General features: G+C 42.3%; 1 protein-coding gene across 1 annotated transcript in view; it reads left to right on the forward strand.

Annotated features, from left to right (window-relative positions):
- Nucleotides 1-1,907: 1,907 nt before the first annotated feature.
- Nucleotides 1,908-27,142, forward strand: part of ANKRD10 (ankyrin repeat domain 10) — a 54,025-nt gene continuing 28,790 nt past the window's right edge. Inside the window, exons 1-3 of the mRNA XM_077482885.1 lie at nucleotides 1,908-2,170; nucleotides 8,354-8,506; nucleotides 15,189-15,280. Coding sequence (XP_077339011.1) covers nucleotides 1,967-2,170; nucleotides 8,354-8,506; nucleotides 15,189-15,280 — 449 coding nt within the window. The 5' untranslated portion in view covers nucleotides 1,908-1,966. The remainder of the gene's footprint in view (nucleotides 2,171-8,353; nucleotides 8,507-15,188; nucleotides 15,281-27,142) is intronic.

Raw genomic sequence — 27,142 nt, forward strand, 5'->3', positions numbered from 1 at the left:
CTCAGGAACAAAGTCTTTGTCACAGACGTTGTTGCAGAACACGTAGGAAACTAAGCTGTGGAACACTTGTAGGATACCTGGATCTTTCAGTCTACTTGGCGATATCCACAAGACCGGATTCTCTTGATTACTTCAGCACTTCCAGGCTCTTGTTAAGAAAACCAACTCACTCATGGTGTTCTTCTAAAGAGTCCTCCCCTGGAATGCTCGAAGTCCAATGGGTCTCTCCCGGACTGGAGACGGCACCCATCCTCCCCAGAATCCTTCCTTAGTTTCCATGCCTTGGGCTAGCCAGCAAGGCATTAAAGTCGGGTGGAACCGCACCCCAGGCCATAGCTTTCCTGGGGGCTGGTCAGGAGGACCAGGACCATGTAATCAGCACTTTATACTGGACTGGAACCCCAAACCACGTGACATCCGCATCTTAAATACCCTCTCCCAGAATGAACCTATCTTCTATAGGAGGGAATGGAAGCAGAGTGTATACATTTCCATTGGACAGTGTAATGTACACACACCAATCTTCTATAGGAGGGAATGGAAGCGGAGTGTATACATTGCCATGTGACAGTATAATGTACACACCGATCTTCTATAGGAGGGAATGGAAGCGGAGTGTATACATTTCCATTGGACAGTGTTATGTACACACACCGATCTTCTATAGGAGGGAATGGAAGCGGAGTGTATACATTGCCATGTGACAGTATATTGTACACACACCGATCTTCTATAGGAGGGAATGGAAGCGGAGTGTATACATTTCCATTGGACAGTGTTATGTACACACACCGATCTTCTATAGGAGGGAATGGAAGCGGAGTGTATACATTGCCATGTGACAGTATATTGTACACACACCGATCTTCTATAGGAGGGAATGGTAGCGGAGTGTATACATTGCCATGTGACAGTATATTGTACACACACCGATATTCTATAGGAGGGAATGGTAGCGGAGTGTATACATTGCCATGTGACAGTATATTGTACACACACCGATCTTCTATAGGAGGGAATGGAAGCGGAGTGTATACATTGCCATGTGACAGTATATTGTACACACCGATCTTCTATAGGAGGGAATGGTAGCGGAGTGTATACATTGCCATGTGACAGTATATTGTACACACCGATCTTCTATAGGAGGGAATGGAAGCGGAGTGTATACATTGCCATGTGACAGTATATTGTACACACACCGATCTTCTATAGGAGGGAATGGTAGCGGAGTGTATACATTGCCATGTGACAGTATATTGTACACACCGATCTTCTATAGGAGGGAATGGAAGCGGAGTGTATACATTGCCATGTGACAGTATATTGTACACACCGATCTTCTATAGGAGGGAATGGTAGCGGAGTGTATACATTGCCATGTGACAGTATATTGTACACACCGATCTTCTATAGGAGGGAATGGTAGCGGAGTGTATACATTGCCATGTGACAGTATATTGTACACACACCGATCTTCTATAGGAGGGAATGGAAGCGGAGTGTATACATTGCCATGTGACAGTATATTGTACACACACCGATCTTCTATAGGAGGGAATGGTAGCGGAGTGTATACATTGCCATGTGACAGTATATTGTACACACCGATCTTCTATAGGAGGGAATGGTAGCGGAGTGTATACATTGCCATGTGACAGTATATTGTACACACACCGATCTTCTATAGGAGGGAATGGAAGCGGAGTGTATACATTGCCATGTGACAGTATATTGTACACACCGATCTTCTATAGGAGGGAATGGTAGCGGAGTGTATACATTGCCATGTGACAGTATATTGTACACACACCGATCTTCTATAGGAGGGAATGGTAGCGGAGTGTATACATTGCCATGCTGGGTGTGTCCCCGCCCCGGCAGTGAGCCAATAGGAGGCGGGCAAAGCTTAGCTCCACCCCCAACCCCGGTGTGTGTGTGTGCCTGTGTTTGGGTGCTTGCAGTCATGTCGGTGTGCTCGGAGGCCGGTTTCTCCAGCGAGGAGGTATTGAACCTCCGCTTTCCTCTACACCGAGCCTGCCGGGATGGAGACCTTCACTGCCTCCGCTCTTTACTGCAAGGCCCGCCCGGGAACACCGCTCAACAGCTTGGCAAGGAAGACTCGTGTTACGGCTGGACGCCCATACACTGGGCAGCACACTTCGGGAAGGTGACCAAGCGGGACAGGCGGGCGGCGGGTATTGGGACTTTGGGGTTCAGGCGCATCAATGAAGGGATGGAAAGTGGGAGGAGCTGGCGCCATTTTATTCGGCTGCTACACGATAGTGGAGAGGGCGGGGCGAGCAGCTCGGGGATAGGAGACAAAGAGAGGAGGCTGAGAAGGAGAGTGGGAGTGGTATGCTAATGATTGGGGCGTGGTAACATCTACAGAATGATAGGTAGCAGAGACGAAGAGGCGGGCACATAGAGGAGACGGGGAGGGGCATTCTCATCTCGGAGGCTGGGTATACAGCAAAATGTGCTGCGGGAAGGAGCATGGTGAGCACTAAGGGAGGGGAGGGGCGTGGTGTATAGAAGAAACCGTTGTGGTGAGGCTGGGAAGAGGCATGCAGACAGTTCATATGAACTCCCAGCTTTATTTATAATCTAGTGACTGCGCAGAAGAGCTCTAATGGCTTGCATTACGTTTTGATCGTCACTAGAATTTCCATAAGATCCTTCCATGTTTGTATTGAGTTGGGGTTCTCTCTGATCTGTAGTAGGTAGTATGTCAATGCAAGTTAGTCATTTTATTTATTTATTTTTATTTTTTTTGGGAGGAATCTGCTATTTTGTTCTTATACAGCCAGACTGTATTCTCTAGCACACAATTACATTGGTCATACACACTTCAATAAATCATTAGTCTCTTCTGTAAGAAATAGATGTATAATCCATTCTATCAATATGGCACACCTAAGAGGAAGTGGATTTCAAAAAGATATGATCGCAAGTTAGCAATTGCTTCCCTGTTTCACTATGTAATCTCCTACTCTGATCGATAACACAAGTATTCCAGTTCTGCTGAACAGTGCCACACGATCAATCACTTCTCTGCCCTAGCTGATTGACTCAGTGTGATTGAATCAGATCCAAATTGATCGGAAGGTTAGTTATTGCCATCTGACTGTTGAATTGTTTTAATTAAAGTGGTTGTAAACTTCAGACATGAAATCTGAGCAATGAACAAGTCCTTCTATAGTATGTACTTGTCTCAATACAAAGCATTTAGGGCTCGTTTACACTTGCATCAAAACAAGGCTCCAGACACGCTTTTTTTATTTTTTACAAATCTCTCTGAATGCCAGTCAAAGCTCCTGTCACTAGATAAAATGTTTATCTTGCCAGTCCTGTTTATGCTTTTTTTTTTTTTTTTTTACCCCATGTCACTTTAGTGATACTTCAAAGTGTCCATATTAGTCTGACAAAGTTTGCTTGAAGCATTTGCAGGTTTTGAGGGGCTTTAATTCAACTTTAGGTGGTTATTTCTCTGCTTCTCCCCCCCCCCCCCGTGTTCCTTTTGGGAATATCAACACACACAGGCATATGCCAAGCTTCAATAAAAAAAAAAAAAGCACCACCGAAGCATCAAAGAAGCATTTTTAAGTGGTAGGCACTTTAAACTCGCAGTAGCAGGGCCCTCCCAATCCTCTTATATTGATTTGTGTTGTTGCTGTACTGTCTCCCTTTATATTGTAAAGTGCTGCACTAACTGTTGGCATTATACATATCCTGTATTATAATAGTGCATATTAAAGCAAGTGTAAATGAGCCCTAAGTGTTATTTCTGCCCGCTGCTTCGTTCCTTTATCAGCATACCTCGCTTCTAGTTAAGTTTCCTGACGCCAAAAGAAAAGGTGGCGGGGGAGGGACCGCCAGCTGCTTGACAGCCTCAGCTCTGTCCCTGTGTGCTGTGTAGAGGCGGGGGGCGTCTCTTCCTGCCATTCGGCTGTAAGATCTCTCCTCACTGAGCTCTGTGAAGTGTAACTTCAGCTCTCTGCCCCCCTTTTTTTTTTTTTTTTTTCTGAACTTTGACAAGCTTATGAATTCAGCACTTTAAACAGATGGATAGAAGGCTGCAGATAAACAGATACAACTTATGTAGCAGGATTTGTTTAATCTCTGAGGCCAGTCAGTTCACTTAGTATATGGAAGGGTTTACAACCACTTTAATTCACACCTGTTCTAGGATAAAATGGAAGTGTGTATCGCCACTAACTAACTCTAGCCAAACTTTACCACACTGGCCAGGCAGTGAAAAAAGGGAATACAATTCTAGGATGCATCACTAGAGGGATCACCAGCAGGAGGAAGGCGGTCCTGATTTTCCCTATATAGATCTTTAGTTAGACCTCATTTAGAATACTGTGTCCAGTTCTGGCGACCTCACTTACAGAAAGATATTGATATGAGTTCAGAGACGGCTATCAAAAATTGTGGAAGGTCTGGGGGATAAAACGCATCAGGAGAGACTTCAGAAACTTAAAGTGGTTGTAAACCCTTACAACCAACTTTGACCTACAGGTAAGCCTAGATTAAGGCTTACCTGTAGGTCCAAGAAATATCTCCTAAACCTACACGGTTTAGGAGATATTTGCCGAAAGACAGGCACCGCTGTCTACGGCGCACCGGCGCACTGAGTGCGCCGCGGTCAACGGTGATATGCCGCAAGTGGCGGCTCCCATGCGCGGGAACGACAGCAGCGGAACGGCGAGGCCCACTGAGAAGATCCATGCGCCGGACTACAGGGGACAGCGGTGACTTCGCTGGCTCCTGTGTCAGGTAAGTGACACATAATGGACTACTATGCGATGCATAGTAGTCCATTATGCTTTACCTTTGCAAAGCCTCCATCAGGGTTTACTTCCTCTTTAATATGTACAGTCTGGAGGAATGATAGGAAAGGAGAGACTTGGGGCCAGTTCACACCATAGAAACGCAGATGCCTTCCAGATGCTTTTCTGCATGTGTACTTTTGATGCAATCCTGTGAATTTTTTTTATTTTTTTGGGAGCCAGTTCACACCTGATGCAGTTCCGTGGGGTTTTTTTTCTGCACTAAAAATGCATGCACAGTGTTTTACATGCATTCAAATGGCTCTAGCTCACACCATGCAGCCAGTTTCCCGTGCAGAACCTGACCGAAAACTGACTGCATGGTGTGAACTAGAGCCGTTGGAATACATGGAAAACACTGTGCATGCATTTTGTGCAAAAAAAAAGCACACAGAACTGCATCTGGTGTGAACTGGCCCTTAATAAGAACATGTGTGTTCTAGTGCGTTTTTGATGCCTTTTACAGCATTCCAGTGCAGGTAAAATGCAGCATGTTCTTCTTTTTTTTTTTTTTTTTACTGGAACTGCAAGCAGTGGTGTTAACTATGCCACTGAAAACCATATAATCTACTTTCTATGTGTTTTTGAGGCAGAAAAAATGCACTTGACTGCATGTAGTATGCACCGTCCCTTACTTGAAACCTTTAAAATACATCAAGATGGTGAGTAAGGTTCAGGAGAGCAGTTTTTTCATTATGAAGCACTGTATACGAGCCATGGCAAAATTAAATGTTGTCAAGTTTGGCAGATAGTACTTCTGTGAAACGCAACCCATTTAAAGTGTTGCTAAAGGCAACATCTTTTTTTTTTAAATCATTTTTGGGTAAGGGAGGTTCACAACATGTGCTAGTTTTTTTGTTTTGTTTTTTGGTCATTTGTGTCCTATTGGGGAGATTGCCATTCACTTCCTGTCCCATAGCCAAAACAGAGTGAGGGAATCCCAGGATGTCACCAAAACTAGTGTCCCCATTGGTAGATTTAACCTCTTACTGTTGCAGTGCCAACTTAAAATTTGGGGTTTTCTTATAGGTTCACTTATGGTAACAGGACAAATGGGAGATTTTCACTAAGGCCACCCGCCTGCTCAGTGGGGAATCTTTCCACTGAGCAATAGGATGGCTGGTCTGTTTCTGCTCCACTTATGCACAGCAGAAACAGCCTGCTCTGCTCTTTGGACAGCTGGATGTAAGCGGATTGCCTGTCCATTTACACCCGACTGCCATCAGATCTGATCTGCCAGACAGATGGGCAATGGATCGGGAATGGATCACCATCTCCCCGTTTTTAGCAGATCTGATGTCAGCTGGTCTAAACCAACACAACCGTTTACTCCCGCCGCTCCATAGAAAAGACTGGAGGGTCTAGTTTGGTCCGAAGGACAGGTGGACCTGATCGGTCTGCCCTTTTGAAAGGGCTCCAACAGGGCAAAAGCACCAATAAAACCTGATGGCTTCCAATTCCTCTTCAATCGTTCCAAAACAACAACAAAACAATTTTTCCTTTAGTGACACTTTAAATTGAGGCTGTGGCAAGCTGGTTTAGCCAATTGAGGGTTAAAACTGTGAGGCAATGATGTATTGCCCCTACCTGTCTGTCAGCTATCCTTTTGAAAAGTGATCCATCATGGATCAATTTTCAGAGGTGTGCGCATGTCTTGACAAGCTCTAAATGATCCTGAAATATTGACAGTTCTGGTTACTGGGCGGGGCCTTAGGTGTGCATTTGTCAGAAGAGCAGTGTGTATAGCAAACATATATAATTTTTATTTGGCACTAGCAGCTTCTATGTGCCCCTAAGGCATAAAATCTTCAGCACATGCTGGCATTTGGGGAGAAGCACCATACATGCATTTGCGTGGGGTTGCGAATTGGCATTCAACCAAACATTGCTGCATTCAGCCATTCGCCTGTATTGGTAGCTGCTTGTGGCACAGGCAGCTCCTGGACACCAGAAAGCACCAGGGATTGTTTGCCATGGGCCTAAATACGACTTGGTTTTTGTCTCTTGTATTTTCCTGTACAAAAGCATCCAAACTGGTTGAGGGAGAAGCAGCAATGGGAGCCAATCATGGATGCTGCATGCAAAAAAAAAGTGTTAAGAGCAGAGAGATGACGGATGAGTCTGGTCCTGTTCTCCCACTGCCCAGTGAGGAGACTGGAGATATAGTGGCAGGGCACCACTGTATTCCTCAGCCATAAGTGGTGGTGGTCCTCTGCCTGTGCTGTGTAGGGGGATGTGTAATCTCAAGATTGGATGAAGAGCAATACAGATCCTTTTGCAGGTAAATCGGCTCCATTAGAAGTATTTAATTTGTATAAAAACAATGTGTTTTTTTTTTTTTTTTTTTATCCAGTACCTTCATTTTAAGATCACAGGTTGCACAACTTTGAACTTAAATAATATCTTCATAATTTTGTGCTGCCTGAAAATGTTGTATAATTCAGTCCATAGTCTTATTAGTTTTTAAAGGGCAAGTCCACCTTTTGGGTGAAAAAATACTAAATGTGCATATTATTACAGGAAAAAGAATATAAATATGTATGTATGTATGTATTTTTCCTGCAAAGCGTTATCGGGATGCAATTACAGGCTCCTGCAGACCTACAGCCTTTGTCTCTGTTTGAAAACTGCAGGATTGTGAATGAACTACATGTGCCCTCACCAGCGCCATCGCAGTTCATTAAGAATTACAAGCCATCTGCTCCTGTTTCAGGTGGGACTTGTGGTTCTCTCATTCACAGATTCCTTTGAATGACACAGCTGTGCGGGCAGAGTGTTTGTCAAAATGTGACAGAGGGTGCTGGGAAAGGATCCTCTGCTGCATTTGAGGATGATGATGATCATGGGTGGGGGTGAGGATATGGTGTTGGAGAATATTGCATGTTCTACCCTAAATTTGGGTGTAACATGCTGCAAAACGTATTCTTTAGGCATTCATTTGGCAGCATGTTTTTAGGTGCAATGCCTTTGCTTTGAATAAAGCGGTAGAATTAATCTATGCATGCTTATATTTTTTTGTTTTATTTTTTCTTGTTCAGTCAATGGGGGGGGGGGGGGGGGGGGAAGATTCCCCTATCCTCAAGGGTGGTGGATGTAGGAATCCTCCTTGCTGTGGCATTGTATTCTGACAGTGGGGGCTGCAGGTACTGATCAATAGGTTTTCCTGCTTGGCCATTGACAAAAGTCGATATACCTATTGACTTCTTTTGAATAGGGAGGGCCACAAACAGATTGAACATTTGGCTGGTCGTTGCTGAGCCGGCTGAATTTTGATCTATGCACCCCCACATTTAGAGTCAGGGAATAATGTATTGCATGGTTCATAGGTACAATACTTTGATAATGTTGATTGTGAAGAAACAGTGCTTATTGTGGGTTTTGATGTAAAACAGTACACTTGTCGTTCTACCCATTTAGTGAGCAGTCAGTTTGAGTATGTATTCCTTTATTAAAATCCAGGTGTTGGAGCTTGGTAAAAACAGGTTTCTATCTGAATTAATTATGTCCTTTTTTCACAGTTGGAGTGTCTGGTCCAGCTGGTTGGAGCAGGTTGCTCTGTTAATGCCAGCACAACTCGGTTTGCTCAAACACCAGCGCACATTGCTGCTTTCGGAGGGCATCCTCACTGCCTAATGTGGCTTATTCAAGCAGGTGCTAATGCAAATAAACAGGTAAGACAATGTGTAGCATAAAGCATTTTGAAAGTTCACAAATTTATTGCAAGTATATTTTGGAGATTCACCCCTTCAATTAAGGAAGTTTGAATGGATAGCAACTGTCCTCCGCTTACAGCCATTCCAAAAGTTTTTTTGAGAATGACACCAATAATCATTTTCATAAAGTCTGGGAAAATGTCTCAACGTTATCTCTGTGACTTCAATCATTTGCTTCTATAGCAGTTGTTACTCCAAATCTTACATTACAACTCATGTGAAGGTACTTCCACTCCCCTTAAACACACTCACCTTCACATGCATTGTGGTGGAAAATTTGGAGTAACACAACTGCTATAGAGGCATATGTTTGAAGTCACAGACATAAAATTGAGACGGTTTTACGCCCTTTATTGTCACCTTTGTGACTGGTGATACATTTACTTGTCACTGGGCGTTTATTTAATTTTAGTATTGATTGTTATTTACCATACTTCAATATCAACACACTATTTACTTATACATTTAGAGGATAAATATAGTTTTCAGTTTGATATATTTAACCACTTCAGCCCTGGAAGGATTTACCCCCTTCCCGACCAGAGCGTTTTTTGCAAATCTGTACTACGTCACTTTAGCTGACAATTGTGTGGTCATGTGATGTTGTACCCAAACAAAATTGATGTCTTATTTTTTTCACAAATGGATTTCTTTTGGTGGTATTCGATCACCTCTGCGGTTTCTATTTTTGCCACCATAAACAAAAAAGGGACAATTTAAAAAAAAAAAAGGATTTTTTTACTATAATAAATATCCCCCAAAAATATATATAAAAAAAAAATTCCACAGTTTAGGCCGATATGTACTCTTCTACATATTTTCGGTAAAAAAAATCGCATTGTGTATATTGATTGGTTTGCACAAAAGTTAGGGGGATAGATTTATGGCATTTTTATTAGAAAGAAAAAAAAAATTATATCAGGACTACGACATAACAGAGATCACTGCTTCCGATGACGGGGAGCATTAGATCCCTGTCGTGGTGTTTACCCCATTTTGCCTCTCCTCGTCGCAATCGTGGGTTGCTGCCGAACATCGAGTTTGTGGGGCATGTCCAGGTACTCCCATTTGCCGGTGCCATTCTGCCGATGTATATGTGTGCGGCAGTTGGCAGGTGATTAAAATGGCAGCTTTAAAAAAAAATCTCTAATTTTTCTGTTGGCGCAGTGGTGGAGCTTCAAGTGTGGGCGTGTTAAACTTGCAGACTATCACTCAATTTTGCCTAAGAACACAGCCATGAATAAAAAAGGTACAAAAGCAATCTCTGGCTGCAACTTTTCCCAATCATCCAAGAACAGTTTGGTGACAAACAATGCCTTTTTCAGCATGATGGAGCCATAAGGCAAAAGTGATAACTAAGTGGCTTGGGGAACAAAACTTTATACATTTTGGGTCCATGGCCAGGAAACTCCCCAGATCCTAATCCCATTGAGACCTTGTGGTCAATCCTTAAAAGGAAAAAAAAACTGATTCTGACAAACTACAAGCATTGATTATGCAAGAATGGGCTGCCGTTGATTGACAGCATGCCAGGGAACACTGCAAATGTTGTCTCTTTGCATAAACTTTATGTAATTGTCAATAAAAGCCTTTGACACTTATGAAATGCTTGTAATTATACTTCAGTATACCATAGTAACATCTGACAAAAAGATCTAAAAACACTGAAGCAGCAGACTTTGAAAATGTATATTTGTCATTCTCAAAACTTTTGGCCACAGCTGTAATATTTTTGGTATTTCTTGGTCCCTTCCAACAGTTTTATGATCTTATCCAGTAAAAAGCATACAATAAAGTGATTGTAAAGCCTATTTTATTTATTTATTTGTAACAAACATGTTACACTTGCCTGCTCCAAGCAATGGAATTGCCCAGAGGGGCCTGGATCCTCCTCTGGGTCCCCTTGCAAGCGCTCCTGGCTCCTGTTTTCAGTGTGCCACCATAAGAAGCTGCTTCCTATGGTGGCACAGACAGTACTTCTCGACCCCTGCTCCTTTATTGCAGCCAATGGCTTCTGCTGCCTTAGCAAAGCTTGTAAGGGTGGGGGCTGACGAGAGTGCCACACAGCTGGATCAGGTGAGGACTTGAGTAAGTATAAAGCTTGGTACATTTTATTTTTTGTTCAACCCAGCGATATGAATGGGGGAAAAAAAACGAAGGCGCTCACTCTACTGACTATAAGATGTAAGTACAGCGATTTCCCGTTGAGCTGTTGTTCTGACTGCGGGGATGCCCCTTCCAGAACACACCGATATAGCGATGAGCTGCTCGTTTTCCAGCATACCCGTTCAACAGAAGCCGGCCAGGCTGACGTACACACAAGCCGAATGTTGGCTGGTTTCTGTTGAACCGGCCAGTATTCAACCCATGTGTAGCAGGCTTAAAGGGGTTGTAAAGGCAGGTTTTTTATCTTTTTATGTAGTAAGCTAAAAAGCCTTCTGTGTGCAGCAGCCCCCCTAATACTTACCTGAGCCCCATCTCTATCCAGTGATGTCCGCGAATCTCCCTCCTGATTGGCTGAGACACAGCAGCGGCGCCATGGGCTCCTACTGCTGTCAAAGTAATTTAGCCAGTCGGAGAAAGGGGCCGGATCACAGTTCAGTGACTTAATGGACACACGGAGCTGCAGCTTGGCTCAGGTGCCCCCATAGCAAGCTTCATGCTGTGGGGACACTCGACAGGAGGGAAGGACCCGAGAAGAGGGTCCAGGCTGCCCTGTGCAAGTCCACTGCACAAAGCAGGCAAGTATAATCTATGTATGCGTTTGTTTGTTTTTGTTTGTTTTTTTCCAATCACTTTCAGGGGAGGCGAGTGTGTGACATCACTACCTAATTTTATTTTTTCCCAAATCCTCAATCAGGTCAGATACTTGGGAGCTGATGTTTTACACCTTCCGCAAACGCAAACCAGAAAGGGATTAAGGCCCTGCCTCTCCCTTGTCCTCAGCTGTTTTGTGTTTCTCGCCATGCTGTTGTCATAGATGCAGTATGCAATTTTGTATTGTCCTGCTGAAATATGCAAAGGCTTTCCTGAAAGACACTGGATGAGAGCATATGCTGTTTTAAAACCTGGTTATTTATCTTTCAGCATTAACTGTGCCTTTCCAGATGTGCAAACTGCCCATTCCATATGCATTAATGCAGGGCTCGACAAACCCCAGGCGCCATGGTGACCAGAAATCGCACCCTGGCACCTAGGCTGCCACCAGCCCACTCCCTATCGATGCCCCAGACATGCAGTGCATTAACACTGACCGGCACCCTTCTCCACACTCAGCACAGCGCTTGATGCTTGCCAGAGCCACTGACTGTGGGAAACTGACAAGTAACAGAGTAAAGAGGAGTATCTGTCAGATTTGAGCTTGATGTCGGGGTTGAGTAGGACCCAGCAGCTATCAAACACTAGCCAATGGGATCTGGGTGGGCCACTATGTGTATGTGGCCCCACCCCTTTTCTTTAGCAGCCCAGTCAGTGGCTGGTGTTTGATAGCTGCTGGGTCCTGCCCACCTCCAACATTAAGCTCAATTCTGACAGCTCGTCTGTTACTTGTCAGTTTCACACTGAGTATTCAGTTTGAAACGTGCCACTGCCAATCAGTGCCACCTACCAGAGCCACTGCCAACCAGTGCCACCTGCCAGTTCCAAACCAATGCCACCTGCCAGTTCCAAACCAGTGCCAACCAATGCCACCTGCCAGTTCCAAACCAGTGGCACCTGCCAGTTCCATCTGTTGCCAGCCTTACTCTTTCTGGTCAGCCCATAACCCTGATGTAACAGCGACTGGGTGCTGCGTTGTGCGTTAGGGTGGCGAAAATTACTGGCCTTACCCTGGGAGCTGACAATCCATACCACTCTAAAAAAAAAAAACTGGCTCCTAGATTCAAAGCAAATTTATCAAGCCCTGCATTAATGCACCCCCATACCATACAGGCTTTTGAACTGAGTGCTGATAACAAACAGGAAGGTCCCTCTGCTCTTTAATCTGAAGGAAGCAGTGCTATCAAACATTTAAAGGAGGTCCTCCAGGCCATCTCCCTGAGTTTGTGTTTCCTCTGGATGGAGGAAATATGTGACTGTGGAACCGCTGGCTTCAGCTTGTATGTTGGGTTTTTCTTTTATGGCGTTGTGCCCCCCAAATCCTATCTGTATAGGTTGGTGCGGTTGTGGTGGTTTTCCAGTTGCCAGCTGTCCTCCGGGATGCTGCCGTGTGGTAAATTGGCGGGTATTGAGGTCTTCCTCCTGGGGGTTGGAGCTTCTGGGTTCCATGCTGGTTACAGAAAGATGTTCTGCTGTCCTTTCTGGGCAGGGTGACGGCATTGGGGGCTGTGGTTTCAGGTCTCTCATGCGGCGCAGAGAGTATTTGGTGTTTGGTCAGCACAGATGCTATGGAGCCTTCTGCTCCCCCTCAGTCTTCAGGGGATACAGGCTCTTCCAAAGACAGCTCTGCACAAGTAAGCCTGAGGTGATTTATTGCCTGTTCACTTAAAACTGTGCTGGTTTGGTATGGAGATCATTTGGGGCTCCTTGGTGTTGGGTTTAGAATGATAGGACACTGGCTAATGGTTGGAATGGTTTAGCTTGTTCTTTTCTATGTGTTCTATGTGTCCAAGGCCTTGGATAGAGGTGCTGCTCCAAAAAGAAATGTGCAGTGCAAAGTTGGGATCGTCTTGAGTCGAGCTCTTGTGTCACTCTTGTATTGGGGGTCTCTTTAAATTGGCATCTGCCATGGCCTGCAGCAAGCTTGTGTCCACGGGTAAGGCAGAATTGGGTTCTACTTTTTCATGCCTTACGATCTCATCTCACTCACTGCAGATATGAAGTCAGGAGAGCAAGAAGACCAGGTACAAGAAACATTGGACTGGCCATGAAAAAAACGGTATTGGAGGAATTTTTGTTTAACCCTCCTGACCAATACACAATAATGCTGTTGCCCCGCTGGGAGGATGACTCAAATGGTTCCTTCCACAATGTAAATTGGTCACCTGCAGCAAATTTACTTTGGACCTGATTGGCAGAGGCTACAATCTGGCATTCAAATCTCCTTACTCAAGTTTTTTGGTTACCAGGCTTTGAAAAGAAGTGTCTTTTGGGAGAACTGGTCAATGAAAGAGTTTTGGTCCTGGTTCATCAGAAAGAAGAGTGATTGGCATTTTGTTGTTTTTGTGGTCAGAAAGGCTTCAGGGAAATTTTGGTTTAATTCGGAATGTATATCCTCTCAACAGGTCCATAAAATAGAATTTTTGCATTGTTGATTTTTATTTTTCTTGTCAGACATCTTCTCCAGCTGGAATGTTTTATGGCTACTGTGTATTTGAAGGATGCTTGTCTTCATGTTCCCATCAAGCCAACGCTCAAAGTTTTGCGTTTATCAGTGAAGATGGGGCTAAATATTAATTTCTTCCAATGCAAAGATCCTTGGGGAAGCCTTAGCACCTCCTAAGGTTAAGAGCCATTTCAATAGTCCTTACCGTGACGATCTCCTGCTCATCACTTCTCATGGAAGAAATAAAGTCTAAAGTTTGACTTTTACCTGGCAGTGCCTGTAAGGGACATTATGGCAGCATAGTGCGCCTAATAACTAAGAGCGTCAAAGTCGGAGGCCTAGAGTGTTCTCCTTGCATGAGGTAACCAGGGGAAGCGGGCCTCCAAGTCTTCCATAGCAGACAGAACCTCCTTTTGTTGATCTACAAGGGCTTTGGCAACCTTTAGGGCTGGAAGAGCTGGTGCCACGCCTGAACAGGCGACTACGTGGTCAAGAGATATTCCACCTTTTAAAGTGAATGTAAAGGCTCTATGTTTTTGGGGTATAATTTATTTATTTATTTATTTTGCACGGAGCAGTCCTGATCCTCTTCTACTGGTGCTCAAAGCTGCTTTCTATGGGAGCACTTGTGGGCTTTATGGCTTTAGAACCACTTTAAACACTATTGGTTTGATTTAATATCAAGCCATTTGTAGGAAGGTCCTCCAGGCAGTCATTCCACCCTAGGCTGGTAAGTCCTGGTTTATAGTCTCAAGAGCTGTCCTGGAAGATGACTGGGAGAAATCCAAAGTGTGCCTTGTGTTTAACTCTTTCCAGTAGTCATCCAGGACAGCTGTATTTCTGCACTGTTCTAATTTTTAGATCCATCCTTCTGTTCTTGAGTCTGGAGGACATCCTTGACGGCAGATTTCAGGTCATAGGGAACCCCCACTAAAACCAATTCATAAGGATCAGTGGGAAGAATGCCCTTTTTTATATATAGGTGATCAGTTGAAATGGTTGATTTATGGTGGTGGTCAGAATGTCACCCTTACAGATGGCTTAAAAGATCACTGGTGTCATGCCACTGTCTTTGCTGAGCAGCAATGTCCCTGTAATTTTGAAGGCACCGTCAAAAGGGAAATTTGTCAACTCAAGGAACACCAAGTTGCAAATGGCTGCTATAGAGCAACATTTAACTTTAACAGGGTGGTAACCGATAGCCAGTTTAAATCTGTACGTCCTACCACAACACCCTCAAACAGAATGTAAATTAATAGTTTTGGTTTTTATTTACTTTTTTCTAATAGTTATTGGTGTACCTAATGAGCTTTGTCATGTTTATGGCTACATTTCCATTAAATATTGCCTTTGACATCTTTGGTTTCTGTTTTCTAGGACTACGTAGGTGAGACCCCTGTACACAAAGCAGCAAGGGCTGGTAGTTTGGACTGCCTTAAGGCCCTTGTGTCCAATGGAGGGCAGATAGAGTATGTGCCTTTTTTGTTTTGTTTTTTCTGTTCTGCATTGCATAAACTAGTTAAACATTACACATACATTTTTATGACGCTTACAAGTGATTGGACTCATGTTGGGATGTATGTAGTCCAGACAATCTATAAACCCACACCTGTAGTTAAATATAATGCATGATGCTTCTAACATTAACTATAACAGGCACACATAGTCTCATATGCCAAACAGTTATCAATAACATATTGCTAAATTATAATAATTGTTGTATTCTGTATGCTTGGTTTACCTTTTTGTTTAACAATTTTGTCTTGAAGGTTCAGAAATGGGTTTTCTCTTTTCATTCAACTTGTAAACCCCCGGAGTGGAACTTGACTCCAGTTGAAATCATGTTTTCTTTCTTTGTAATGCTGCAAAACATAAACATAAGGATAACTTTAATTCTTGATTTCTGTTTTGTAAATGGTCTTGCTTTTAATTGCACCTCTATGACAGTCTAAACTATTACCAAATATAATCACTAAGTGATGAGCAATCTTCGTAACATGACCAAAAACTTCCTTCACCTCCCATTTATGTTTTCATATTGGGAAAATTTCAGCTCACAGTTGGAGGGTTTCAGCAATAAAGGCAGCGCCGGCCCTGAAATCAATGGGCAGGACTGGATGTAGCCAGGAGTTAACTGATCAGCTACGGGTTTGTGAATCAGCAGTAACAATACTTACAGCCACAGCCCCTACAACATTTTATCATCATACTGTAGTGCAAGGAGGCAAAAAATGTAAGTTGCATACTCTGATTCGGGAGCATTGCAACATTGTACCTACACCATCACAGAAAGCTGCATTGGACGGACTTCACTGGCAGGATCAACAGTTGTTTGGAACTTTGCAGGGGGTACTAAGAGGAACCTGTAAGTGTTGCAGCACATATTATTATTATTATTATTTTTTTTTTAATGGGGCCATAAGTCTACCTTAATCAGATGACCCAAGTGGTCCACATAGCCATATACCTGTCGCCAAGTTCTCCATATTAAAGAATTAATTAATTGACGCTACTGCTACTTTATAAGACTAATTGTGATTTGAAATACTTTTAAATTAATGTATTTTACATGATAAATAACTCTAAGTATGGCATTAGAGAAGATAATTATGTTAAATACACAGGCCTTGGTGCTTGTTTTTGATTAGTGGCTGGTACCATGGAAAGCATGCTTTTTGTGACAAAGTAGTGATCTGAATTAAGAGCCACTGGTTTATAGCACAAATAAAGCCAAACATATAGCACTCCAAAGGGTCACCATTAATCATTCTTGATGTAATGGCACTAGACAATTGGCCAGAGGCACAGAACCAGATCTCTATTGCGCATACAGCTGTTTTCCCTTTCTCAACTCGGAAATTAACTAAAACGTAGCGCCAATTCAACTTGTGAGGTTTTTTTTGTAAGGTCATGGTATGGCTTTATAACAGCTTACCTGTAAAATCCTTTTCTTTGAAGTACTTAACGGGACACAGAGCCATAGTAGTTACTATGTGGGTTATAAGCCACCTTCAGGTGATGGACACTGGCACACCCTAAGACAAAGTTCCCTCCCTATATAACCCCTCCAACTACTGGGAGTACCTCAGTTTTGTAGCCAAGCAATACACGTGCATACCAAAGGGGGACTAGACTCAAATTCCAAGGGTGTCCTGACTGGAGGATTAATCTGCGTTACCCCCCCTGAATAAAGCTACAAACCAGAAAGGGAGAAGCAAGAGGCCATTTAAGCAATACCAATAAGGCTGACACCTGGCCCTTGGTAGTACTCGAGGCCAACTTCATTTCCAATCCCATCTGTAGGAATTCAAGGATCCTACCTATGCCATATTTTCTGGGGTGCCAACCCCTGGATTCACACCAGGAGACATTTGCCTTCCAAACCCTATAGTATATGACTCTGGAGGCCGGCTTTCTAGCATTAACTGAAGTTGACAGCCCACGGTCCTTTAGAATGTGGGTCTCAATAGCCAAGCCGTTTAAATTTAGCGTCTGTTAGGTAGGATGGAATACTGGACCTTGCGTGAGAAAGTCTGGCCACAGTGGCAGGGGCCAAGGGTCATCTACTGCCATCTTTATGATCTCAGCAAACTAAAATCTCCTGGGCCATCAGAATCGCCCCCTTCTCTTCCTGCTTGATCCTGCGAAGAAGGCGCAGAACTGGAGGGAACGCATAGAGCAGTGAAAACTGATTCCATGGAAAGAACAAGGCATCTGTTGCGCATGCCAGCGGATCCCTTGCCCTTGATACAAAGTTGTCGACCTTGTTGTTGAATCTGGACGCAAACAGATCCACGTCCAGAACACCCCATCTTTAACATATTGACAGAAAAATGTCGGGGTGAAGGGACCATTCTCCCGGAAACAATTGTTGGCGACTCAAATAGTCCACCTGCCAATTTTCTATCCCTGGAATAAAAATCGCCGATAGGCAAGGAATGTTGCTTTCTGCCCAAGATAAAACGTGATTCACTTCTCTTTGGGCTGCATGACTTCTCCTTGCCACCTTGGTTATTGATGTAGGCCACAGCTGTGGCATTGTCGGATTGAATCCTGAGAGGACAATTCCGTAGTCTGAGCTTCCGGGCCTCTAGGGCCAAACGCACTGCCAGAATTTCTAGAATATTGATGGGCAAGGTCCTTTCTGACTTGGACCACTTCCCTTGGGCAGATGCTTCTTCCAGGACTGCTCCCCAGCCTAGAACGCTGGCACCTGTCATTAACTTCCAGGATACTGGTAGAAAGGTTTTCCCCTGTTGAAGGTTGCTGGATATCAACCAATTGAGGCTCTGACGCACCTGGGGGGGGGGGGGGGGGATAGGCGCATTGGAAAGTCCAAAGCCTGGACCTTCTTGTTCTAAGTTGACAGAATACTGTTTTGCAGCAGTCTTGAATGAAACTGCGCATAAGGAATGGCCTTGAAGCAGACAACCATCTTTCCTAACAACTTCATGCAAAGCTGAATGGAAGTATTTTCTTTTGTTTTCATAAGCCGAACCAGTTCTTTTTATGATACTGATCCTTCCCTGGAGTAAGAATACCTTCTTTTGAACTGTATCTATGATCAGCCCCAAAAACTGCAATTTCTTTGGTTTTAATGAGGATTTTTTTTAGGTTGAGAATCCTGCCTAGGAATTCTAGGTAACTTTAGTCTCAGCCGTAACTTTGGCTTAGACAGGTAACTGACTGATCTACTAAGAGCATATTGTCTAGGCTAGAATTGTTATACCCTGAGCCTTTAACCTGGCTAAAGGGGGGGCCAGGATCTTCTGTGAATACTCTAGGTGCAGTGGCTAGACCGAAAGGCAGAGCCACAAACTGAAAATGATGATTTTCTACTTTGAAGTGCAGAAATTTGATGAGCGGGGAAAATTGGCACATGGAGATGGGCATCCTTGATGTCAATCGATGCCAAAAATTCTCCTTGTAGAATGGAGACAACTGATCAGATTGACTCCATGTGAAAGAACAAGATATTCAAGTGCCAGGTTAGATCCTTGAGATCTAAAATGGGTCTTACCTCCCCGTTTGATTTTGGTACCATGAAGAGCTTTGAATAAAACGCTGAACCCTGCTCTTCTGTGTTAACCTCTGATATCATTGTGAGACAAGAGATGAGCCAGAAAGAGAGACTTCCTTTTTTCCCTGGGTCTCTAGGAACGTTTGATCTTAAAAGATGAGGAGACGGAAATTCTCGGAATTCGTTTGTAACCTAGAGAAATTGAGGAAGCCACCCATCTGTCCTGACAATGTTCCTGCCAGATCTTTGAAAACTACGCGAGCGAGCAGGGCACCCCTTCAGAAGGAGGCTTTAGTATTATTTAGTATTTTTTTCGCTTCGTGGGTTTTCCTGCCCCAAGTCCTTTTGGCCCAGTGGCTGCCCTTGAGGTCTTCCTCTTGACCCTGATGGAGGCAGTCGTGACTGCCTGGAGGCAGATGCTCCTGGCACTGGAGAAGATGCACGTTTTAAAGGAAAAACATTTAAACTTTACTGGTGAGAGAACTTTTCCCATTAGAAATTCTTTGGATATACTTATCCAGATCGTCTCCAAACAACCGTTCACCATGAAATGGGAAATTGGCAAAGAGCTTTTATACATGGCACTTCGGCAGACCAATTTTTCAACCATAGGATTCTACGCACATGAACCAGCCCTAGCATAAGCCGTGAGGTTTGAATAATAGAATCTTTCATAGCATCCACTGTGAAACCGTGCTTCTGATATGCTAGCCATCTGCTGGGCCTGCTGATCAGGATTTTGAGTACCTGAACAAACTGGTCCTTTTATGAAATGAGATAGTCCAACTGCCGCTAGTACCGACTGAACCTGCAAGAGAATTGTTTTTAAAAAGAAATGCCAACTTTTTATGTGTTTTGGATCCTTCAACATTTGTGCTTTGTCTACATGACATGTCAGGTTTATGTTTACAGAGGATATAGCAGCATCAATTGCTGAAATCCCCCATTTCTTATAGCATTCCTCTCCATAGGATAAAGTGTAGAAGACGTTTGTGAAAGAAACTTTTTATCTGTGTGCTCCCACTCAGAATACATAATACTTCTTTTTTTTTTTTTTTTTTTTTTTTTTTTTTGGCCATGAATGGATAGGAAAGGTGTAAACAGATTGGGGAGGCTTTGGTGATCCCAAACCAGAGGTGGGCTCATCGATTGACTGCGTTTTTAGACAGTAAAAGTTGAGCAGACCAACTTGGTGAGGGAGTGTACAAATAGTCTCTCCTGTAAGGCCAATCCCTCTATATTAGGATCTTCGGAAGAGGAGTCATCAGCCTCTTCCTGATCATTTGAGAGAACTTCATGATCTCTTGTTCTTCAGTATGAGAGTCCTCAGCAATGGATGGGGATCTGCTACGCTTAGGCCCACTCCGGGAAGCGAATAAAGCATCAATCTTCTGTTCCAAACTTAAAATGGTAGAAGAAAAAAACCTTGTTGTGAGTTGTGATTTATTAGATATATATATTTTAATTTTATAATATGCTGTAGTGTCCAGAGCTGCTGCAACACCAGCCCCTCGATGGCTCCCTCTGACCAGCCACATCACTCTGAGGAGGATGCCATCTTTTTGTTTGGATATGATCTAGGTTACCGTGAAATGGACCCTCTAGAACCCTTTGCGGTGTTCCCTGACCCCCTTACGCTCATAGCCTGATGCACAAAGCAGAGGCTAGAAGGAATGCATACACTGCTTGGGCTATAGTCCAGCACAATTGCTGCTATAAATGCCCAGTCTGATGCAGCAGTAAAAATGTGTCAAAGGAAATGCCTGTGTCGCCAAACCTGTTAACGCCACCTTTTTGCTCTTGTGTCCCTCCACAGCCTGTAGTAACACACAAATGTGCTTTTGAAAGTTTGCATCCTCGTGTTTGGGCATCGGAGAACTCCACTGCCCACGTTACCTACGGTACTTCACCCTTCTTTTAAAAGTAAAGCCTTTCCCACGTGGACTATAGGTCCTCTCTGACCTTCAGGAGAGAACAGCGTGGGGGGGGGGAGCTGCAAGCCGCCAGACGACATGCTGATTGCGCCAGTTTCTCTGCTTTTTCTTGGGGGGGGGGGGAGGGACTTCTGAGCACTCCTCCCCCCCCCCCCAAGAGGGGAAGACTTAGCACGGGGGGTGGTAAGTGGGGAGAACCCCCCCCCCTTTCAAGCTTGCTGGAGGAAGAAGCATTTCAGCTCTCTGAAACATGAGGCGGTCAGTGCTCAATACAGCCCCCAGTGGTGACACATAGGCATGACAACATTTGCCTGATCTTTTAAAGGAGACATTCGTAAGAAAATTAAAAAAAAATCTCTTAGAAAACTCCACTTGCCTTTCCCACCGCAGGGTTTTCTATGGTAAACCAACAGACCCAATCTTCACCCTTCATGGTGGGTTCCGTTAAATCTTCAGGAGGTGGGTATCATCTGGAAACCCACTATCCTGGACCTGCAACAGCACATCTTTACTCGTGACCAACACCTTAGACACTGGTGAAAAAACTGAGGTATTCCCAGTAGTGGGAGTGGTTATATAGGAAGGGTAATTTTTGTCTTGGGGAGTGCCAGTGTCCAACACCTGAAGGTGGCCTATTAACCCACATAGTAACTACTATGGCTCTGTGTCCCGTGATGTATGATAAGAAACAATTTTTTATGAATATACAACATGGCTTGTATATGTGTTGTGTTTTTCAACTGAAAGAAGCATATTCCTTTTTAAAGCACTAATCTTGGTGCATATGTCCCTCCACTGCAAATAAAAAAATCCTAATGTGTAGGTAATTGATTTACAGTGCCTAAATAGCGATTGGTAAACACTATTGCGTTGCAATTAGCATATCATTTAGGCACTAATATTCCTCCCCTTTTTTAAAGTTGTAAAAGCATTTGAACTGACATGAAATGGAAAGACGCAGCTTTGTAATATGTAGTTGGTACTAAATTCGGCTACGATTTAAAATTCAAATATTTTTCAGCTGATAAATCCTTTATTTTGTGGTTTCTTTAAAGAGGTACTGCAGTCTGCTCACATAATTTGTAATAAAAACATCTTTTGCTATTCTGAAGATTCCCTCCAACCACTTTGCATATTTTATATATAATGTGATTCCGTACTTGCCGAATATGTGCTGCAGCAATCTTCCTCTAAGTCTGGCTGCATCCATTTTAAATGTGGGCAGCTGAAGCTGCTGCCTGCTCACTTCCTGGATATACACAGACACACACTTCCAGCCCTGCTGCTCTCATTGGCCCTCTTATGACTCCTCCCTCCTGACAAACTCTCACGAGAGAGAGTGCTGTGTATGATGTCAAGTCTAGGCTTATTACCAGACAAACAGGAAGTGGGTTGAATAAGCTATTTACTGGCAGGAAAAACTATCCAAAGTTAACAAGGGCAGAAGATGTAATAGATGGCAAGTTGAAGAAAAAAAAATTCTGAGTGTCCGCTTTAACCTGTTGCACATATCCACAAGAGCAGGATATTTAATATGCTGTTCTATATCTCTCTCCCCCCCCCCCCCCCCCACCCCTTTCTGATTTAGTGTTTTGGCAGTGCTGTACAATTTGCTGAATATCTGTGTAGTCTTTACTTCAGTATGTCTTGGCACTTACTAAATGAAAGGGGAATAACATTGAATTTATTGAAAGGGACAAGGGTCTACCTCCCAGATGCTCACCTTGTTTAAGAGTGCCACATAGTCTAAAACTCCATGCCCACCTCCTGAATGACTTATAGTTTTAGGGTTTGAAAACCAAGCTAGTATGTGCATGACATCTTGCACTAGTCTCTTTCCCCCTCTAAGCCTGCAAAGAGGTTTCAGCCATAACCGGAAGTCTAAAATCTGGTTGCACTAATTTTTCTAGAGCTTGCATTAACATAGTGACCAGATTGATAAATTTGGCACTGTTGCAGTGTTCCCTCTACACTAGTATAGTGTTTACGTTTTTACTAGCCTGACATTGCTCTTTCACTATTTTACAAAACAGAATTTTAAGTGCTAAAGGTGTATCTCATTGCTGCCTGCATTGTAGCTTTTCATCCTATTTTTAGAAAATGCTGTACTAGTAAAATATATCAAAATGAATTCTAGCTCATCACCTAATGAAGTTTCTCATTAGACCTTGGTTTACATCAACATCTGACGGTTCTTCGTAACTCACCTTGTAGTACTTTGCATTTTCAGAGGACATGCTCTTAGTTTCCAATAGTGATTTGGGTAAGATGCGAGTTCATCTTCTAAAATGTCAATTATAACACTTTCTTTTTCTCTTTTGCTCATAATTCAAGTTATCCTTCTTTTTTTTTTTTTTTTTTTTTTTTTCTTTATGTACAGTTTTACACTGGTGCATTAAGCGTTTGATACCATAGTTTTATATACTTGGATGTCCCATTTATCCTAGTTTTGTCTTATAAATGTCCCAAATATGCTGAAGATTTAAATTATCTTCTATAGTCTCTAATGAGTTATTTAGTTCCTTAAAGAACTATATAATTATGACTCAAATTAACTGATAATAATAAAAAGCTATCAGCTAGACCTAAAACATTTTATTTGTACCTGTAGTGATTTTAGGAGCCTTTGAAGACCGTAGTATTAATGTAGCCTTTGACTAGTTGCATAACAGGTGATTTTTAATATATAAATATTATATACATATTTTCTATTTTCTCGGAATAGCAAACCTGTTTAGCTATTGCATGCTATAAGGGAATAACCCTACTAGTAAAATGCTTCCACGTGACTGAAGCTTAGAGCCACGGGGCCCTCATAAACAATGGTTGCTTTTCTGTTCGGCAGTTTTAATCCATTCTCTACTTTGTACATTGCTTTTTTTCACACCCCTTCTGATCATTTGCTGATCATTTTAGTTTATGCAGGCATAGTGCCAATTGCGCCATGTATTTATTACACCCCGATGAAGTGCCTGTTTAAGAATAGTTCTTGTCAGTCGTGCTGCTAGGCGAAGGCCTCGTTCACATGGGGTTTGTCACAGGTATGGGAAGAAAGCTTTCATTCAGGAGCTATCCTCTTTCCCTAGCTGCAGGTGATATCAATCCATATGCAATGTTTATCCAGACAGCTGCAGCCACTGTCAGCCCATTTATTGCTTTGTACATCTGCATCTGATCTTCCTCCATCTATTAATCCAGCCACAGTAATACACTGGATTCTTGTTGCAGCTGTGAGTTAAATGCCATGTGAACGAGGCCTAAAACTTGTTACTTGTCTGTCCTTTTCTTTTAGGCAATATGGAGGTTATTAAACCTGCACTCGCCAGTAATCCATACCAATGTTTCATCGCACTTTTATGTGTTGTAAACTGATGTATATCAGTCTAAAGATGCTTTTTTGTAACCCCATTCTTTTAAGCCTAGCTTTTATGTAACAGTTTACAATTCACAAGCATTTGCCCTTCTAATACTGTTACAATCCTCTATAGTGTGCCATTGCTTTGTCACTTCATGTTGCAAGGGCTATAGTCCTAAAAGGTTGCTATGTGTGTCTTTTTCAATATTAAAAAAAAAAAAAAAAAAATTCTTTCATTGGCTAGTACTACGTTTGCAAATGGCTCTTTTCTCCTGAAGTTCAGTCATTTTTATTATTGACTCGCAGATATTCAGTGTTCTAGGAATGTAATGACAGGCGTTGTGTTTTGCAGCATTGGTATAGAATTAAAACATGCTTTCTAAATCCATTTGACTGTCAGACTGCACAGACCGTTTTCATGTTTTACTCTGATAATGTGATGTCTTAGTACAATTTACTTCTTGTTTTACCATACTCTACCCATTCCCTTTTAGAGATCGTGTAAACCTAGCTGATAGACGCTACTTCTGGAGCAAACATCCCTATAATAAATGGGTTTTTTAAAATAATAAACTTTTACACTGATCAGTTGACTTTAAATATATATATATGACATGGGCTCCAGCACACACTTTTTGGGTGTATGTAGATGTAACTGAAATTTTAAATGTTGGCTGCAGATATGTGATCCCTTACATGATCAGTTACCTGTTTATTTTTCTGTAATCTGCCATGTCCCTCTTTAAATTAGACGTATTTTTAAAACTGTAAAAACTACACATGTCGATGTTTTACAGCTACGTAATTCGAATTGACTTGATTTTTTCAAGTAATCCTAGAAAGGGGAGCATCCCAAATAGAAACTGCTGAAACTGCCACAGGTGCTTCTCCGAAAACCTTACAGTTGTGGCAATGAGTGTTCAGTATCGCTTCCTTTCTGCACACAAGGCATACTGTTGAGGTATTTGTTGCGGTGATTGGTTTTAATGCTACTTAAGGAATTCAGTTAGACTTTTTAGATTTGCATGCATGTTGCCCTAATATAAAGAGACTGCCATATTTTTAACTAACAATAGTTAAAGGGAGGCTAGTTAATGTTTATTTTGAGAGGAGTAGGATGTGACAGTTAACAGGTTAAATTGTCTGATGGCATTGTACACATTTGCAATAGTTTAAATACCATTTAATAAAGCCATGTCCTAAATCCAAATTTACAGTGTTTTTTATTTTTTTTGTTTTTATTTTACTTTGTAATTTGAATTGTGATCTTTTGTTTGAGATGAAATGTTTAATTTTGAATAAAGAACACACTCTGAAGAGTGCTCCTAGAGAGCAGTTAGTTCCCCTTATTCTGTAATCCTACTGGCTTCATTCCTTTAACATGTCCATCCATGCAAGTCATTGTATATTTCTTTAGGGAATTTAAACCCCTCATCTCCTGTGTAGTTTTCGGCACTGTGATCTAGTTGTGCTGAAAGCTCATGTTTTCCTTTATTTGCTGTTTCAGTTACAGCTTAAGAATGCAGTGCACTTTAGGCATCTCACATCCTGTACATGTTGTTGCAAATAAGGGCAGCAGTGTGTGTTGTGGGGTTCCCCCCCACTCGTGGCTTGAATGCTTGATTTTGCTATAAAGATAATTGCTAACCTGCCCGTAGCTCTGTTCCTCAGATATTAATCTTTGTTTGTGATTCTGGGGAAACTAATATATATATATATATATATATATATTTGTATCCAAAACTATGGCAGACCTAATCGTCGAGCACCTTGGATATTTACATATGAATCTTACCATTTACTATAAGCCTCTAGTATAGCAGCACATGCATAAAAAAAAAATGTTGTGCATCCTTTTAAAAGTGAATTGGGTATAAGCATTTTAGGATTCAACCACATACATAGAACTTTTGATCTAACTGCCCGTTGCCTCCTGTTCTTTTTATTGTACAATGAACATCAATAAACTTGCCAAAAATTGTATAGAAGTGTGCAACCAGTTTCAGTTCCCAAGAATTTCAGAAAACAGTTGTTAAAACATAGTTGATTTTATAAACTGTGCTAAACCCAGAACTGCCAAAATATGAAATGATCAAAGCATGAGATAGTATTAATGTTTCTGGAGTATTACCGGAGTGCTTGAAGAGGGTGGTTGCACAGAATAAAAAAAAAGAGGCTGCAGTCTTGAAGTCTTTGTACAAGCGCCAACTTTCAATCTGGTCACAACAGATTTTAGGATAATTGCACAACGGGAATAGAGGTGGATATTTATGGCATTGGCAACTTGCTGAATGCATTTGGTGGCTAGAGAGGTTTTTCTATTATCTTTACCTTTTTTTGAAATCGGATATAAAATCATTGTAAGTTAATTTACAGTATTTATATTTTAACACACCCTGGCCAAAGTAGCATATGTTGTGTACTGCATTTCCTCTTGTTAAAGCGGATGTAAACTGTATCTGAGCACCAAAAGCTGGAAACACTAAAGTATTATTTAATATGCAAAGCAAACTCACCCCTCCAACTTTTTGTCTCCATGCTTTTTGTTGAGAAATCACTTTGAACAACTCTAGCATTTCTATCTGTGGTCATAATTTATGTACCATTTACCTCCTAGAATATATCTGCCCTTAGCCCAATCGTGCATACGGGAGGGTGTGCTTAGCTGATGATAAAGATCCTTCTCCCTTCACATGAAAACAAATGCAGATGGAGACTAGTGGGATGTATGACATTTTGGCCCAAACCAAAAACAGGAAAGCAACTAAAGAAATGTAAAAAACTAAAAAAAAAAAAAAGTTAGAACAAGAAATTATAATATACACTGGGGGGAAAATAATCTGATCCCCTACAGATTTTGTAAGTCTGCCCACATTCAAAGAAATGAAGGGTCATAATTTTTATTATGTGTATTCTAAATGATAGAGACAGCATATCAACCAAAAATCCAGAAAAAAACGCATGATACAAATGTTATAAATTTGAGTTCAGTGAGTAAAATGAAGATTTGATCCCCCTACCA

This window comes from Lithobates pipiens, unplaced genomic scaffold (assembly GCF_037356315.1).
Source record: "Lithobates pipiens isolate NorthernLeopardFrog02 unplaced genomic scaffold, aLitPip1_a1.2 Scaffold_16, whole genome shotgun sequence".
In the NCBI taxonomy this organism is placed as follows: Eukaryota; Metazoa; Chordata; class Amphibia; order Anura; family Ranidae; genus Lithobates; species Lithobates pipiens.